Source organism: Camelus dromedarius, chromosome 3 (genome assembly GCF_036321535.1).
Source record: "Camelus dromedarius isolate mCamDro1 chromosome 3, mCamDro1.pat, whole genome shotgun sequence".
NCBI classification, from domain to species: domain Eukaryota; kingdom Metazoa; phylum Chordata; class Mammalia; order Artiodactyla; family Camelidae; genus Camelus; species Camelus dromedarius.
The window spans coordinates 93,134,175-93,149,054 of NC_087438.1; the positions used below are offsets into that span (position 1 = coordinate 93,134,175).

The following is a 14,880-nucleotide window of genomic DNA, read 5'->3' on the forward strand; positions in this document are numbered from 1 at the left end:
CTTCGGGCTCTCACTCCTTGGTAGACCTAAGTCTCAAGCTAGCTCTTTATAGTCAGTGACATGTTGGAAATTCCTCCCTGTACACACACGTCCTTTCACAAATATAAATCCATCTTTTTTCTTTCTGACAAACCTGTAAGCTAATCAGTTGCCCATTTGACAGGGTAGGAGGCTGATACACAGGACTCAGACCAAGGTCATGCAGACTTGACCTCCCCTCACACTCCTTCTTCCCCTCCATTTCTCCCCAGGTCTCTCTTCCTAGAAGAGCAGATAGGTACAACATGGGGCAGGATGTCCTCACCCTAGCAAAGCCCAGGACATTCAAGTTAGCCCTGGAGACCCCAGACCCTTCCTCACTCCCAGGGGATCAGGAAATGTGTTTGGTCTCTCCCTGGTGGATGCAGAATGGCATGGGAAGGCTCAGGCCCAGAGTGGGAATCCAGCCCAAACCTGTCTGACCCTCCACAACTCTAGCCCACTAAGCCACTGCCTCCTCTGGAAGGGTCTCAGATGGGAGTACTGTCCAATCCACATGCCAAGGGGTGGCCTGGGAGAGAAGCACAAAGAGCCCTATAAAGAAGGACATGCAGGGAGTAAAGGATTCCCAGAACGTGGCATCTCTAGGCTTCCTAGCAGACAACTGAGGTAGTTTTGGGGTTTTGAGAGAAAGAACTATAGGGTTTCTGAGCAGAGATTAATTATAGCGTTAGGTAGAGAAAGGCTTCTTAAGGAGGGGCTTTTAAATCTGGAGCCTCATCAATAGTGGCCATGGGGACTGGGACTCCTTAGGAGGGAGCTAGAAGAGAAGTAAGCTTGGAGCTTATGGGGTAAAAGCTGCTGCTTACTGGTCCAAAGTCAGGCTCCCTGGAATCACTTCGGCAACCTAGACAGCAGGTCACAACCGCACAGGGGTATTGAGATAGGAGTCAGCAATGGCCCCACCTCCATTTCCAGAATATGTCCCAGCAGCTTCCCCTCCTCACATCAAGTGAAAACCACAGGTGAACAGAATCATCCCCTGACCTCAAACCTCAGGGCAGCCTCCTTCTCAGTCCCCTTGAAAGATGTCTGGCCCTCACAAGATACTTTTAATCTCTTGAACTAGGAAGTTCCCACACCATTTTCAGTTGAACCCAGAAGGAAGGCAAACTGTTGCACCACCAGATCAGGTTGAGAGAAGGCAAAAGGCAAAGTCAGCCAGAGAGAGAGAGAGAACCAGAACACTTTGGCAGCTCTGCCAGCAGTAACCTCCATCGCCTTCACCTATACGGGCAACAGCTGCTCTTCTGATCAGAACCTGGGATTTGGGAGAAGAGGGGATATCTCACACAATTAACATGGGCTTCATGTAGGAATGCGGATGTTCAGATAAAACTGATACACATCTTGGTTCTCCCCCACTGCTTGCAACACTAGGTCCCAGATTTTAGTAGTATTAGACTGTGTCCTGACTACCTGAGCCAACGCATAGCCTGTTTTCTCCTCATCTAATCTCACAAATACTTCATTGATTTCAAGGCAGTGCTGAACAAGGTGCTAGAGATGAGTAAGAGCCAGTCTCCATTCTCAAGCTCGGCTACAGAGAGGGCCACCTCCTACACATAGTCTACTAAAGAGCTTACACTCACCCTCATGAGTTCACAGCTAAAATCAAAACCCCACTCAAGACACGCCTGCCGGCACAAATTCTAAATGTTTCTCTCTGCCTCACAGCTTTCAACACATTCCTTTTCAGATAAGATACAGAAACAGGAGCTAGGGTGAAACCTAGTATGCCATAGTACCAACATTTGGTGCAGAGCTTCTGGTCTCTCCAGAAAGTGACGAAGGGAGAAGGGAGGAGACAAGACAACATGTGAGTAGGATGCATTAGTGCTCTAAGACAGAAATGTGGGTCTTATTTGTGCCATCCAATACTCCTTTGCCTCATGTAACGCAACAAATTGATTCCAGTACCAAAATGTTCACAATACTATTTCCAAACCAAAAATTTCAGATCATCTAAACATTCAAAAGGAAAACAGCTAAATAAATTATGTAGCTATTTAATGTTTTTAAAGAATATTAATAATGTAGAAAATGCTCATGATCTGTTAGGTAAGAAGCAAGATACAAAACACTAAATGAAACCAAATGCATTTAAAATTTATTAACATACACATATGTCTGAATTATACACACATGTATAGACCAGTGGCTTGGGGGCCTCTGTAAGAATCTGGCAGCATTTTTAATCAATGTACAATCTGATGCTCCAAAAGTCAGGGACTACTTGATTGGAGCACTGGGACACAAGTAGCAAAAATTGCCATCAGGAAGCACCCAAGAACCCCAGATCCACTAAAGTGGGGATGATCCTCCAGGATGGGGAAGCCAGGATGCTAGAAGCACACGTTGATGCAGCTACTTTACTTTTCTTTGCAATCTTACTTTGCTATAGTTTTCAACAAATTTTAGTACCCAGCAGTAAACTGGACCTAAAGTAGGACTGAGAAATGTACAAGGAATTCATAGAAGCAGAGTTCTATTGCTAAAAAGGAACAAAAGCAAGCTAATCACAGCACTATTTACAATACCCAAGACATGGAAACAACCTAAATGTCCATCAACAGATGACTAGATAAAGAAGTTGTACTATATTTATATAATGGAATACTATTCAGCCATAAAAAAGACATGATGTCATTTGCAGCAACATGGATGTCCCTGGAGAATGTCATTCTAAGTGAAATAAGCCAGAAAGAGAAAGAAAAATACCATATGGTATCGCTCATATGTGGAATCTAAAAAAAAAAAAAAAAAAAAAAAAAGACAAATGAACTTAAATATAAAACAGAAAGAGACTCACAGATATAGAATACAAACTTGTGGTTGCCGGTGGGGGGGTGGTGGGAAGAGACAGACAGGGAGTTTGAGATTTGTAGATACTGACAGGTATATATAGAATAGATAAAACAAGTTTATATTGCATAGGACAGGGAAATATATTCAAGATCTTGTAGTAGCTCACAATGAAAAAGAATGTGACAATGAATATATGTATAATCATGTATGACTAAAAAAATGTGTTGTACACCAGAAACTTGACACAACATTGTAAACTGACTATAACTCAATTAAAAAAAAAAAAAAAAAAAGCAAGCTAATCAGCTTAGCTTCTTCTCAAAGCACTACCCATCTGTCACCACCCACATGAAGGACCACATGCCATTAAAATGAAACACATTTATAAAACATGGATTTATACCTTTGCCATTTATTTTTTAAAATCTTATTCAAAATATTAAATAATACAATTTCAGATATGAAAAAAATTACTGCAATAAAACAGTTCAGGTGTATTTCCATTGTGCTTCCCTTCCTTATAACAGTAAATTGCCCACCCAAGAGAAATGATGAACTGCCCTGCCTCTTCCATCTCTATACAAAGCACATGCCCACTGGTTCACTCAGGCTTCATGAGTGGTATTTAACATAATAGGCGTTATGTTTTCTAAAATGTTGTAGTGATTCCTGTAAGTCAACCATGGTTCAAATCACATATTTACATACTGATCAACTGCTTATGATAGAAAGGGTAAAATGAAGTAACAGTAAATAATTTCCAGTTGCTATTAAAAAACAATTTAAAAACTACAAGGGGAGAGTCAGTGTACACATATATCCTTTATGTATACAAACAACCTCATTCAGATATAATTTTAATTTGAAAGACCTAGATGTAATATTACTTAAGTGATAATGGCCCCTAAGATTTATTCAAACTTCCTATAAAATAATAAACAAGTGAACAGATATAATTTTAAACTCTGCCCCTTACTTGAAAGCTTGGAGGAAACCGTGCTACAATCAATTGCTAACTAAAAGCAATTGTACACATATTTAATATTTTACCACAATTTCTACCTCTAAATTTAATTCAGTAATTCAAACAAAAAATGCTATCTCTATAACATTTTATCTATGTCCGCTGTAAATTGCAAAGTCTCTATTGCCAGAATTTCTAGACATATTTATTAAAATGTTACCTAAAATTGTGGTCAGAATGAGCAATAATAAATTATGTATAAATTATCCAAAAATATTCAAAGCAATTTTCCTGGAAGAAAAAAAACGTATACGCAAGGTATTATTACATACATCCTTATAGACTACCATTTGGGAGCACAAAGAAATGTGTGCTTAAGAAATAGGATTTGGATGGTGGAAAGAGAAGCTGAGTCAGCAGTATCAGATATGTTAGAATTTATTACAAGTTTGGGATCTCTTAAAAGTAGTATTACTAACACTTCCAGAAGAAGTATAATAAAGAAATCTAAAACAATAAAAACTAACAGGTAATGCTTAGCTCCACATTTTGGCCACCTGATTGAATTCACCTCTAAAAATGTAGATAAAAAATTATATACTCCTTGTTTGTGATACTTAATTTCCAAAGCACCGAGGCAAAATAAAGAGAGGCTCACCTCTCATTTAAGTACTAACTGCCAATGGCAAACATCTGCACAATATCATATAAAAAGTCAAGCAAATAAAATTACATAATAAGCAAATTCAAATCACAGTGCTTTAAAATATATAATCATTGGTAATCTTCAGAGAAGGCATTGCTTCATTAACATTCTGGTCTAGACGATGATATTCCACTGTTTTGGAACAAAAACCATCACGCCATTTTCTGCTTTGAACCAGAAGGAAAATCTGGAATAAAACAAAATAAATTAGATTTGCAAAAGAGAAAATAGAGGATACACTAAACGTTTTCATAACAAGTGAAGTATCTCTTTCCTAGGTTACCAAATACAAAAGTAAAATATCAACAATAAAAGGGCTATTTCGTTTTCCATCTTGTAAACAAGGTAAGATGGTGCTTCTCAAAATTTCATGTACATAGGGGTACTTGTTAAGGACTGATTCCTGGCCCCAATCTTCAGAGATGAGTTAATAGAGTGCAGTGGAGCCCAGGAACCTACCTGTTTAACAAGTCCCTTAAGTCTTTAAAATAGAGATGGCCCAACACTAAACACTGGGATAGAATATCAGTGGCATTCAAATTTTTGTTCACCTACAAATATTTATAGAGCTAGTGATAAGCCACTAAACCACAAATAACCAAAAGAATCTGTTTGTTTGCTTGTTGTCTAACTCAAAACCACAAACAAGATATTAGAATCACTGATTCCCAAAACTGGAAGGCATTCTGAAAGTATCTGATCCACTTCTATCATTTCTCAGGTGAGAAAATCAAGGTCCCAAAGGGGAAGGTGACTTGCCAGGAATCACAAAGCAAGTTATAATAAAGTCAAGAAATGAGATTTCCTGGCCACTAAGTATTAAAAAGGACATTGTGTTTTCCTTAAAAAAAAAAAAAAAAAAAAAAAAGACAAACCAATTCCAGCACAGAATTGTTCATCACAATATTATTTCTGAACCAAAACTGGAAACGATCTAAATACTCAACAGGAAAATAGCTAAATAAATTATGAAGCTATTAAATCATGTTTTTAAAGAATATTAATGATATGAAAAATGCTCATGATTTGTACAGGTACAAAACTATATGAAATTAAATTCATTTAGAAATTAACACCCACATATGTCTGAATTATACACACATTTACAGACCAGAAATACACCAAAATGTTAATAATGCTCAGCTTTGGTAGTAGCTTAAGTTTTCTTTTCTGTATTTCCCTGTGTTTTCTGAATTCCCTAAAATAGACATATAACACTCGTACAACAGGGGGAAAAGTTATTAAAATATCATTAAGTTCCACGCTTAAAAAAATTAAAAGTACTAAATTAACAATCTTTCTCCACAAGTATTCCCACTGAACTAGCAATGCTAATTAAGATATAAAACCTTTTTTTAAAAAAATCACTGGGCTTTGGTTTTGCTCAATAAAAATAATTTGGCTTCTTTTTTTAGAAGCACATGTAGTAAAGCATTCTGTCATTTTTTAAAATATACCACAGATTTATAAACTGATCAGACATCTGAATATTTTACCATTACTTAAAACCTGACTAAACAAAAAACTCTGAATCATCAAAAGCATTAATAAGAAATATGACTGAAATAACAGAGGGCAACTAGAGGGGCTGAAAATCCCAAACTTACCTTCCTTTTGTTGTGATATGTAATATAAACAACTGCAATGCAAAAAGCAAAAATAATAAGATGGAAAAAGAAATGGCTATCTTCCTCTTCTATATTTGAGGGTGGGTTCTTAAAAGATCTCACTGACTGTTCAATTTCCATGTAGCCCCTGTTTTCTTCCAAGGCTTCATTTGACTCATCGTCCCTGGGGCTGGTGGTCCAGTCATAGTCTGGTTCTCCATAATCTCCATTGTCCAGAGTTTCTTTGGCGGTGGACGGAGAACTATTCAGTGTGAGGAGATCCTCCTCCTCTATGTTAGGATCTTCATTGTTATCAGCTTCCTCTTGGGACAGAGAAGTAGTAGGCGAGGGATGAGGGGACACAGATGCCACTCCACTTTTTTCTGTACTAGTTGTGGGAGGGAGAGTGGTGCTGATTTGGGAAATAGAAGGTTTGGTTTGGTTCTCATGTGTTAAAGTATTCATACTTGTAGCAGAAACATCTTGCTTGAGTACAGTCTGGTTCAGCCAATCAGTTTGTGATCCAGCTAAAATAAGTGAATAAAGTACATTAAACTGAAACCTCTAAATTTTTCTCCACCAAGCTAGAAGCATATACACCTAAATTTTTCACTAAGCTAGGATCAGCCACCTCTTTTTCTGTTCTGGGGATGAGGTGGAGTCCAGGCAAGGATTGCTGAGGTCCAACCTCTGTGAAATGAAAATAAGGGGGTACAAGCTCTGTGTGGACTTTGCCACTGTGACCTAAAGTCAGACCCCTCTCTATTCTCTCTTCTTTTTCTTACGATGGCAGGTTATGTAACGCAGTAGGTCTCTAATGCTGCTTAAGTTGTTACTGTCTGGAAAGGCCACTGGTATCTGGTAGATAATTCATTTTTTATTTCTTTTTTTTTTTCATTTTTTATTCAATTTTAAATTCAACACCCAAAATTCAGATGTGCATGTAATGCTGTCAACAATTATACTGTATTTTCCTAGTCCCTTCACCCTCCTATTCCCTTAGGAGACCATTCACATTTTCCTCTGTACTCAAACTTCCAACACCTGTTGTCCTCATTTTCAATGCTATCACCACTTCCTAAATCCTCTGAGAAAAATGAAGCCATCAAAAGAGAACTTCCATGAACAACCAGAAATCTAGACTCATAAATCCAACTGTCTACCTGATATCCTCCTTAATGTCTGTCATTCAAATCAACATGTTCAAAATTAATTCTTATTTTGGCTTCCAGGAAGGTGGAATAGATCTATTTTTCCCTATTCTTCCCACTAAAAACAACTAAAAACCCTACCTATGACTTATAAAATAACGTAAGAAGGCTTTCTGAAAGGTGGAGAGGATAAGGCAGAGTGGTTAGAGACCTCAGGACCTAAAAAACAACCCAGTGGTGACTTTTCTGGATTTTCTATTTACTTCATGTATTCCAGTCGTGGAGCTGAAGAAGCCAGCAGCAACCTGGAAACACCCAGGGGTATGGACAAAAAGAGCCAGCAAAAAAGCCTGCTCTCTCTTGCCAGAAGATGAGGAGAGAGGCATCCTAGCTAGAAAGAAAACTTTTAGACAGCAAATGCTCTACTCCGAGCAAACAGAAAAAACTATAGTTCCAATCACACCTACACGAGCAAAGGCTGGGGGGGGGGAGTGCAGATTTCCACCCTCAACAAGCTATAACGAGGTACTTCCTCTCCACAATAGGATGGTGTCAGAGAAGCCCTAGTGGAGAGTCAAGACTTTAGTCATGGCCCAGCAGTAATGAGGCCGCTCCCACCATTGTGTCAGTGAAGACCATGAGGGGAGCCAAAACTCCTACCCCTGCCCAGAACTAACAGAACCACCACCACCACCACCACCCTTCGAGAGTCAACACAAATCAAGTGGAAACACTAGATTTCTATCTTCTCCTGGTGGTAATGTGCAGCAACCCCCACCTCCTCCACCACAGCAACTCATAAAAAGCCAACTAAAAGTGAACAAACTGCTGCAACTTACCCCATATGAAATACATAATTTGAATAGCCCCATAACTATTCAGAAAATTGAATCTTAATTTTAAAATTCCCAAAAAATAAATCTCCAGGCCCAGATGGTTTCCCTGAAGAATTCTACCAAATGTTTAATGAAGAATTAACACCAATTCTACACAATCTCTTACACAAAACTGAAGGCAGGGAACACTTTACGATTCATTTTATAAAGCTAATATTATTATCCTCATACCAAAGCCAAAGATAATACAGGAAAAGGAAACTACAGACTGATATCTTTCATGAACCCAGATGCAAAAAATTCTTAACAAAATATTAGCAAAGAGAAATCAGCAATAAGTAAATAGAATGAATTCTATGATCAGTGAGGTTTATTCCAGGGATGCAAGACTTGCTCAATATTCAAAAATCAATGCAATCCACCATATTAACAAGCTAAATGAACCTCAACCTAAGTCTCACACCTTTTACAAAAATTAACTAAAAATGGATCACAAATTTAAATGTAAAATGTAAAACAATAAAGATTTTAGAAAAAGGCACAAGACAAAATCTTCAGAATCTAGGGCTAGGCAACAAATTCTTAGACCTGACATCAAAAACACAATACACAAAAGAAAAATTCATAAATTGGATTCCATCAAAATTTTATAACTCTGTTCAATTAAAGACCTTCCTGTGAGGATGAAAAGACAAACTACAAAGTGGGAGAAATATCTGTAAGCCCCATACCTAACAAAAGACTAGTATCTAGAATACATAAAGAACACTGAAAACTCAAAAGTGAAAAAGCAAACAATCTAATTAGAACATAGGCAAAACACAGAGACATTTCACCACAAAGTATATACAGATGGTAAATAAGCACATGTAAAGATGTTAACCATTAGGGAAAAGCAACTTAAAACCTCAATGAGATATCACTGCACACCTATCAGAATGGCTAAAATAAAAATAATGAAAACACCAAATATTGGCAGGGACGCAGAGAAACAAGATCACTCATATGTTGCTGGTGGTGATGTAAAATAAGTCAACCATTCCAGAAAACAGTTTGGCAGTTTCTTAAAAATTAAATGTGCAACTCCCATATGACCCAGCAATTACAGTCCTGGGCATTTATCCCAGAGAAATGAAAACTTATGTTCACAGAAAAATCTGTACATAAATGTTTAGAACGGTCTTATTCATAACAGCCAAAAACTGGAAATATACCAGATATCCTTCAATGAATGAATGGTTAAACAAAGTGTAGTACATCCATACCATAGAATATCACTCAGCATTAAAAAGGAGCAAGATACTGACACACGAAACAACTTGGATGAATCTCCCAAGAATTATGCTAGGTAAAAAAAGCTAATCCCAAAAAGTTGCACACCATATGATTCCATTGATATCATATTCACAAACTGATGAAATTACAGAAATAAAAAAGACAAGTGGTTGCAGGGATTTCAGGAGGAAGTAGGGATAAAAGGGAAGTGTGGGTGACTGTAAAAAAGCAACAGGAAAGGTCCTTATGGTGACGGAAATGCTCTATATCTTGACTATCAAAGTCAGTATCTCAGTTGTGGTATTACTCTATAGTTTTGCAGGATGTTACCAATGGGAAAAAGTGGGTAAAGAGCACACAATCTCTGTATTATTCCTTACAACTGCAAATGAATCTACAATTATTTCAGAATTAAAAGTTTAAAGAAATGCATTTTTACTCCCCACTCCAAAAAGAAAAAAGAAAGAAACAAAACAAAACAAAAATGTTCTATTTACAATCTCCTTTTCGGTTAATGGCAACTTTATTTTTCTGTCACTCAAGCCAAAATCCTTCACATCATCATTTTAACACCCCACATCCAATGTTACTCTACCTTCAAGATACATGCAGAATTTGAAGAGTTTTCACTCTCCACCACTGCTGCCTAGTCCAAACCACCTTCATCTCACCTGGATTACTACAGTAGCCTTCTCAATAATCTGCTTGCTTCTATCCTAACCCCTAGTGTCCAAGGTCAACAAAACAGCCAGAGTCATCCTGTAAAAACTTAAGATGCTCTACTCTGCTTAAAACCATCTAGTAGTTCTCTATTTCTCTCAAAAGTGAAATTCAAAGACTTTACAAAGCCTATGAGAGCCTATATGATCTGGTCCCCATTATCTCAATGCTATTACCTCTCACTAATCTTACTAACTAATCCCCACTGCCAACTTAACAGACAGCAGGCATTCAGTTAATATTTACTAAATATCCAAAAAAAAAATTTACTAAATATCCTCTTGACCCAACTTTCATCACAAATCCTACACTGCTTCCCAAGTAGCATTTTTGCACCTACAACACCCTCTGAAAAGCCTTTCCCATAGTTCTCAGCCAGGTAAAACCCTACTTACTCTTCTAAGGCTACCTCCAACGTCACCCTATTTGTTGTAACTCCAATACCTACCATTAAGTAGGAGCAGAATTAATATTGTTCAAGGAGTGAAAACTGGGGGGGGGGGGGGGGGGCAGTATACCTCAATGGTAGAGCATATGCTTAGCCATGTGCAAAGTCCTGGGTTCAATTTCCAGTACCTCCATTACAAAAAAAAATTTAATTTAATTTAATTTAATTTAAAAGGGAGTAAAAGCTTAGAAGTTACATACAAGAAAACAAACTAAGAATTCATCTGAAATGTTTAATGCAAATTAGATCAACCTCCTGGACCTCCACTCCTTCAAATCACAGAATTTGATCCATTCAGATATCAAGAGTATTCTGAACAAAGTGGTATCTTTGACTTTATGGATTTCATTGTTTGAGCTTATATATATGTAAACTTTAGACTTCTAAATGTATGTTCCATTCCTATTCTTTCCTATTTTATACTACCTCTCTAGTTAAAACTTAACATTTTAAAAATAAAAAATTTTAAATTTAATTCTATTCTACTGGTTCTTTCAAAAAAAAAACTGCCTTAAAATAAACTATATCAATATTTCTCAAACAAGAATGCACAAGACCCTGAGAATTCATTCACATATTGGGGACTGCAAAACATGCCTTAAAAATTAAATACATTACACATTAAATAAATTTAGGCCACAGCTGGAAGCAATACAATGACAAATGTATTAAGTAGGCACTTTTGAAGTAACACGGCAAGACTTGGTCATAAAGTGATCCTGTGATCATAAAGCATCCTGTGATTCAAAATAATGCTTACATTAATTTTTTTAACTTTATCAAAACAAAAACATAAAATTTATGCAGTCTTACAGATTGCCAAGAATATACCCAAGCAATGAAATTTTAAGAACCCTAATAAGGACAAGTTTTTAAAAATCTGATATGGTAACTTTCTAACTTTCTACACTTGGTTGAAGTATGGAAATCAATACATTCTAGCTAGTCTTTAATTTTCTTATTACAAGAGTAAGTACTTTGAAATCATTCCACCATAAGGCATGCTTACTAAAAAGACGTTTATTACCCAAAGTTTTGCAAATGCTACACTGTACTGCAATGGAGCTAATTCCCTATTAAAAACATATATGTTAGTTTTCATTTACCTTCAGTAGAGAACAATCTGAATTTAAAACTGATGCATACAAAAAAAAAAGCTGATGCATACAAAAACTTAATTAAAAAAAAGATTCCCTAAAATGTCCCAGCATAGTTGGAGCAATACTTATGGCCCCCTAACAAATAAAAACAGACACAAGAGGACACCTTAACAGTCTACACTCCCTCTCGCTTACCCACTCATTACAAGATTTTCAATCATCTCTTAGGGGTAAAAGTTTTTCTCTGAAACCACACTTACCAACTATACATACGCCAAGCATTCCAGCAGGAAATATAAATGTTTAAATGTCAGTGTTTCTTTAGATGATTAAATGACCAAAATAACCATGCTACTTTAGTACCTTAGGAACAGGAGTATCTCTATCAACCAGAGAAATCCTCATTATATTTTACTAGCAATAAAAGGGCCTTGGGAAAATGGACCACTGTTCTCCACAGACTCAGAAACACCTCTGGGAGGGTAGTCCAGTTCCCCGCCCTCAGTGCTGCTGGGGAAACCCGAGTAAGTCACCACAGCACTGTAGTAGAGGCATGTATGGCTAGACAGCCCCTGCTGCCAAGTAAGTCTACACTACTCTGTTCACACTGCTTTTCATCTGAACTCAAACAGATTTAGGGAGAAAAAGCAGGACTGTGTTTTGGCCTGAAGTAAAAAAGGGACTACTAAACAAGATATTGCTTAATCATTATAATTTCTTATCAGCGGATTTGTTCCCCCTAAGTATCAGGCTCTGGTTTACAGATTTCCTCATTTCTCAAGAAAGCCTTTAAATCTTGGTTCACAGTGTAATGTTTCTAAGGAAAGGAATACTTAATCATGCAGCATTATTTACAATAGCCAAGACATGGAAACAACCTAAGTGCCCATGGATTAATGAATGGATAAAAAATTGTGGAATATATACACAATGGAATATCATTCAGCCACAAAAAAGAATGGAATTGGAATCCTGCCATTTGCAAAAACATGGATGGACCTTATGCTAAGTGAGGGCATTATGTTAAGTGAAATAAGTCAGATAGAGAACCACAAATACCATATAATTTCACTTGCATGTGGAATCTATTAAAAAATCAAAAAGATTCATACAGAATTGTGGGTCTGTGTGTATGTGTACATGTATGTGTGGGGTGGGGGGGATGAAGGGAATCAAAAGGTACAAACTTCAGTTATAAAATATATGTTATGAAGATGTAAAGTACATGATGGTGACTATAGTAATAATACTGTATCACATACTTGAAAGTTGCTAAGAGAGTAAAATTTTTTTAATTGAAGGACAGTTATAACATGCCAATTTCTGGTGTACAGTATAATGTCCCAGTCATGCATAAATATACATATGTTCATTTTCATATTCTTTTTCATTAAAGGTTATTACAAGATATTGAATATAGTTCCATGTGCTATATAGAAGAAATTCAATTTTTATCTATTTATAAATATAACGGTTAATATCTGGAAATCTCAAACTCCTAAATTTATCCCTTCCCACCCCCTTTACCCCGGTAACCGTAAGTTTACTATGTCTGCGAGTCTGTTTCTGTTTTGCAGATGAGTTCATCAATGTCCTAAGAGAGTAAATCTTAAAAGTTCACATTATAAGAAAAAAATTTTTTTGTTAATTATGTATAGTGATGGATGGTAACTAGACTTATTGTGGTGATATCAGTGTATACAAAAATCGGATCATTATGCTGTACACTTGAAACTAGTACGTCAATTGTATCTCCATAAAATTTTTAAAATAAATACTTAAAATCCTATAGATCCATTAAAATGAAGCAGGGTTGTCCAGTTAACCCAGGGTTAAAAAGGGGACCATGTTTACCAAGAATCTCCCTTGTCCCAGAACTCCTCGTCTTCTCCCAAGCCCTCAGAAGCACAACGCCCCAGTATTCTCTCTTTACCAAGCACCAGAACCTCCCAGTCCTCAGAGATGCCCCAGTACTCAAAGATCGCTCTTTCCCCTCCACTATACTTCTCCAAAATATTCCATCAGCTCAGTCCTGTCACTGCCCCCTACCCTTCTTGGTTTTTACCACTGATCTCACCCATCCTGGAGAGCCCCCACCTTCCCATGGCCCAGACAGACCTCTGGAGCCCGCTCCTGACTTTGGGACTCTCTCCAGACACCACACCTCCTAACCTCAGCCATCTCCTCAGCACCTGTCCGCTGTGCCCCCTCTTTTAGACCCTCCTAAATACCACCTCTGTAAAGAAAAAAAGTTGTTGCCTGACATGTCAGTTCTACAAGGATCAAGCCATTAGTCACTGCCGCTGCCCACTGACAGTGTGCCTGAGGGGAATTCAGGATGGAAAAAAACAGGATGAAGTAGTCTGTGTTCTGGATATTCGAACCCTAGACAGTTAAGATGAATGTCTAAGGAATCGTTTCAATGACCCAAGATTCTTGCATCTTCCACTACATAGAAAAGTACTTAAATCATGAACTTGAGATGTCTGTTCTTTGTGATTAGTCACTTTTTGATGTTCGACTATTTCCAGCAAAAAAGTCATACATATCCAGACTCCTCCCTTACTTCTTACAACAATTTCTCAGAACTATGTCAGACGCTGTCTCCCCAGAGACAGTCCTCAGGAAGACACTGAATAAACTCAACTCACAGCTGTTACAGTTGTGCGGTTTGTTTTTTCAGTCGACACCTCCAAGGAATTTCGGAGACCGCATCACCTCCATTCTCCGTGGCAACCATTCTCCAAGACTCGCTAGACACCACCACCACCACTCCTCCCTCCCCGCCCATCTACACACTCCGCTCCCTGGGCCCCCGCAGCTCTCAACCTCACTTTTCAGGCCCCTCAGAGACCCCACCTCCATAGCCCCCTTCACAAACCCTACTCCCTCCTCGGGACCCGTAGAGACCTTGCCCCTCTAGACATCACCACCTGCTCGGGACACTCGGAAGCGCCCGTTCCCTGGCCGGGCCTATTTCGCGGCCGCCGGCCGGCGCCCGGGCCCTCCCCGTCTTCCCGCGCCCGCCCCGCCGCCGCTCCCGCTTTACCACTGGACGTGGCGGCGGAGGCAAGCAGGAGCGCCAGGAACAGCGGCTGCGCCAGCCCCCCGGCGACCTGAATGGCCCGCCTGGGCGGCAGCTTCTCTTCCACAAACCCCCTCATCCTCCTCAGGGCGGCAGCGGCCATAAAGGTCTCGGCTGGGAGCCTGCGCGGTTGCTAGGCTC

General features: G+C 38.4%; 1 protein-coding gene across 1 annotated transcript; it reads right to left on the reverse strand.

The window, feature by feature from the left end:
- Positions 1 to 3,243: 3,243 nt before the first annotated feature.
- On the reverse strand, positions 3,244 to 14,880 carry C3H5orf15 (chromosome 3 C5orf15 homolog). The gene is made up of 3 exons (XM_031449014.2): positions 14,704 to 14,880; positions 6,125 to 6,651; positions 3,244 to 4,704 (listed from the first exon to the last, which is right to left on the reverse strand). Exons 1-3 carry the CDS (start codon positions 14,840 to 14,842, stop codon positions 4,573 to 4,575), a joined length of 798 nt encoding a protein of 265 aa, XP_031304874.1. The 5' UTR covers positions 14,843 to 14,880; the 3' UTR covers positions 3,244 to 4,572.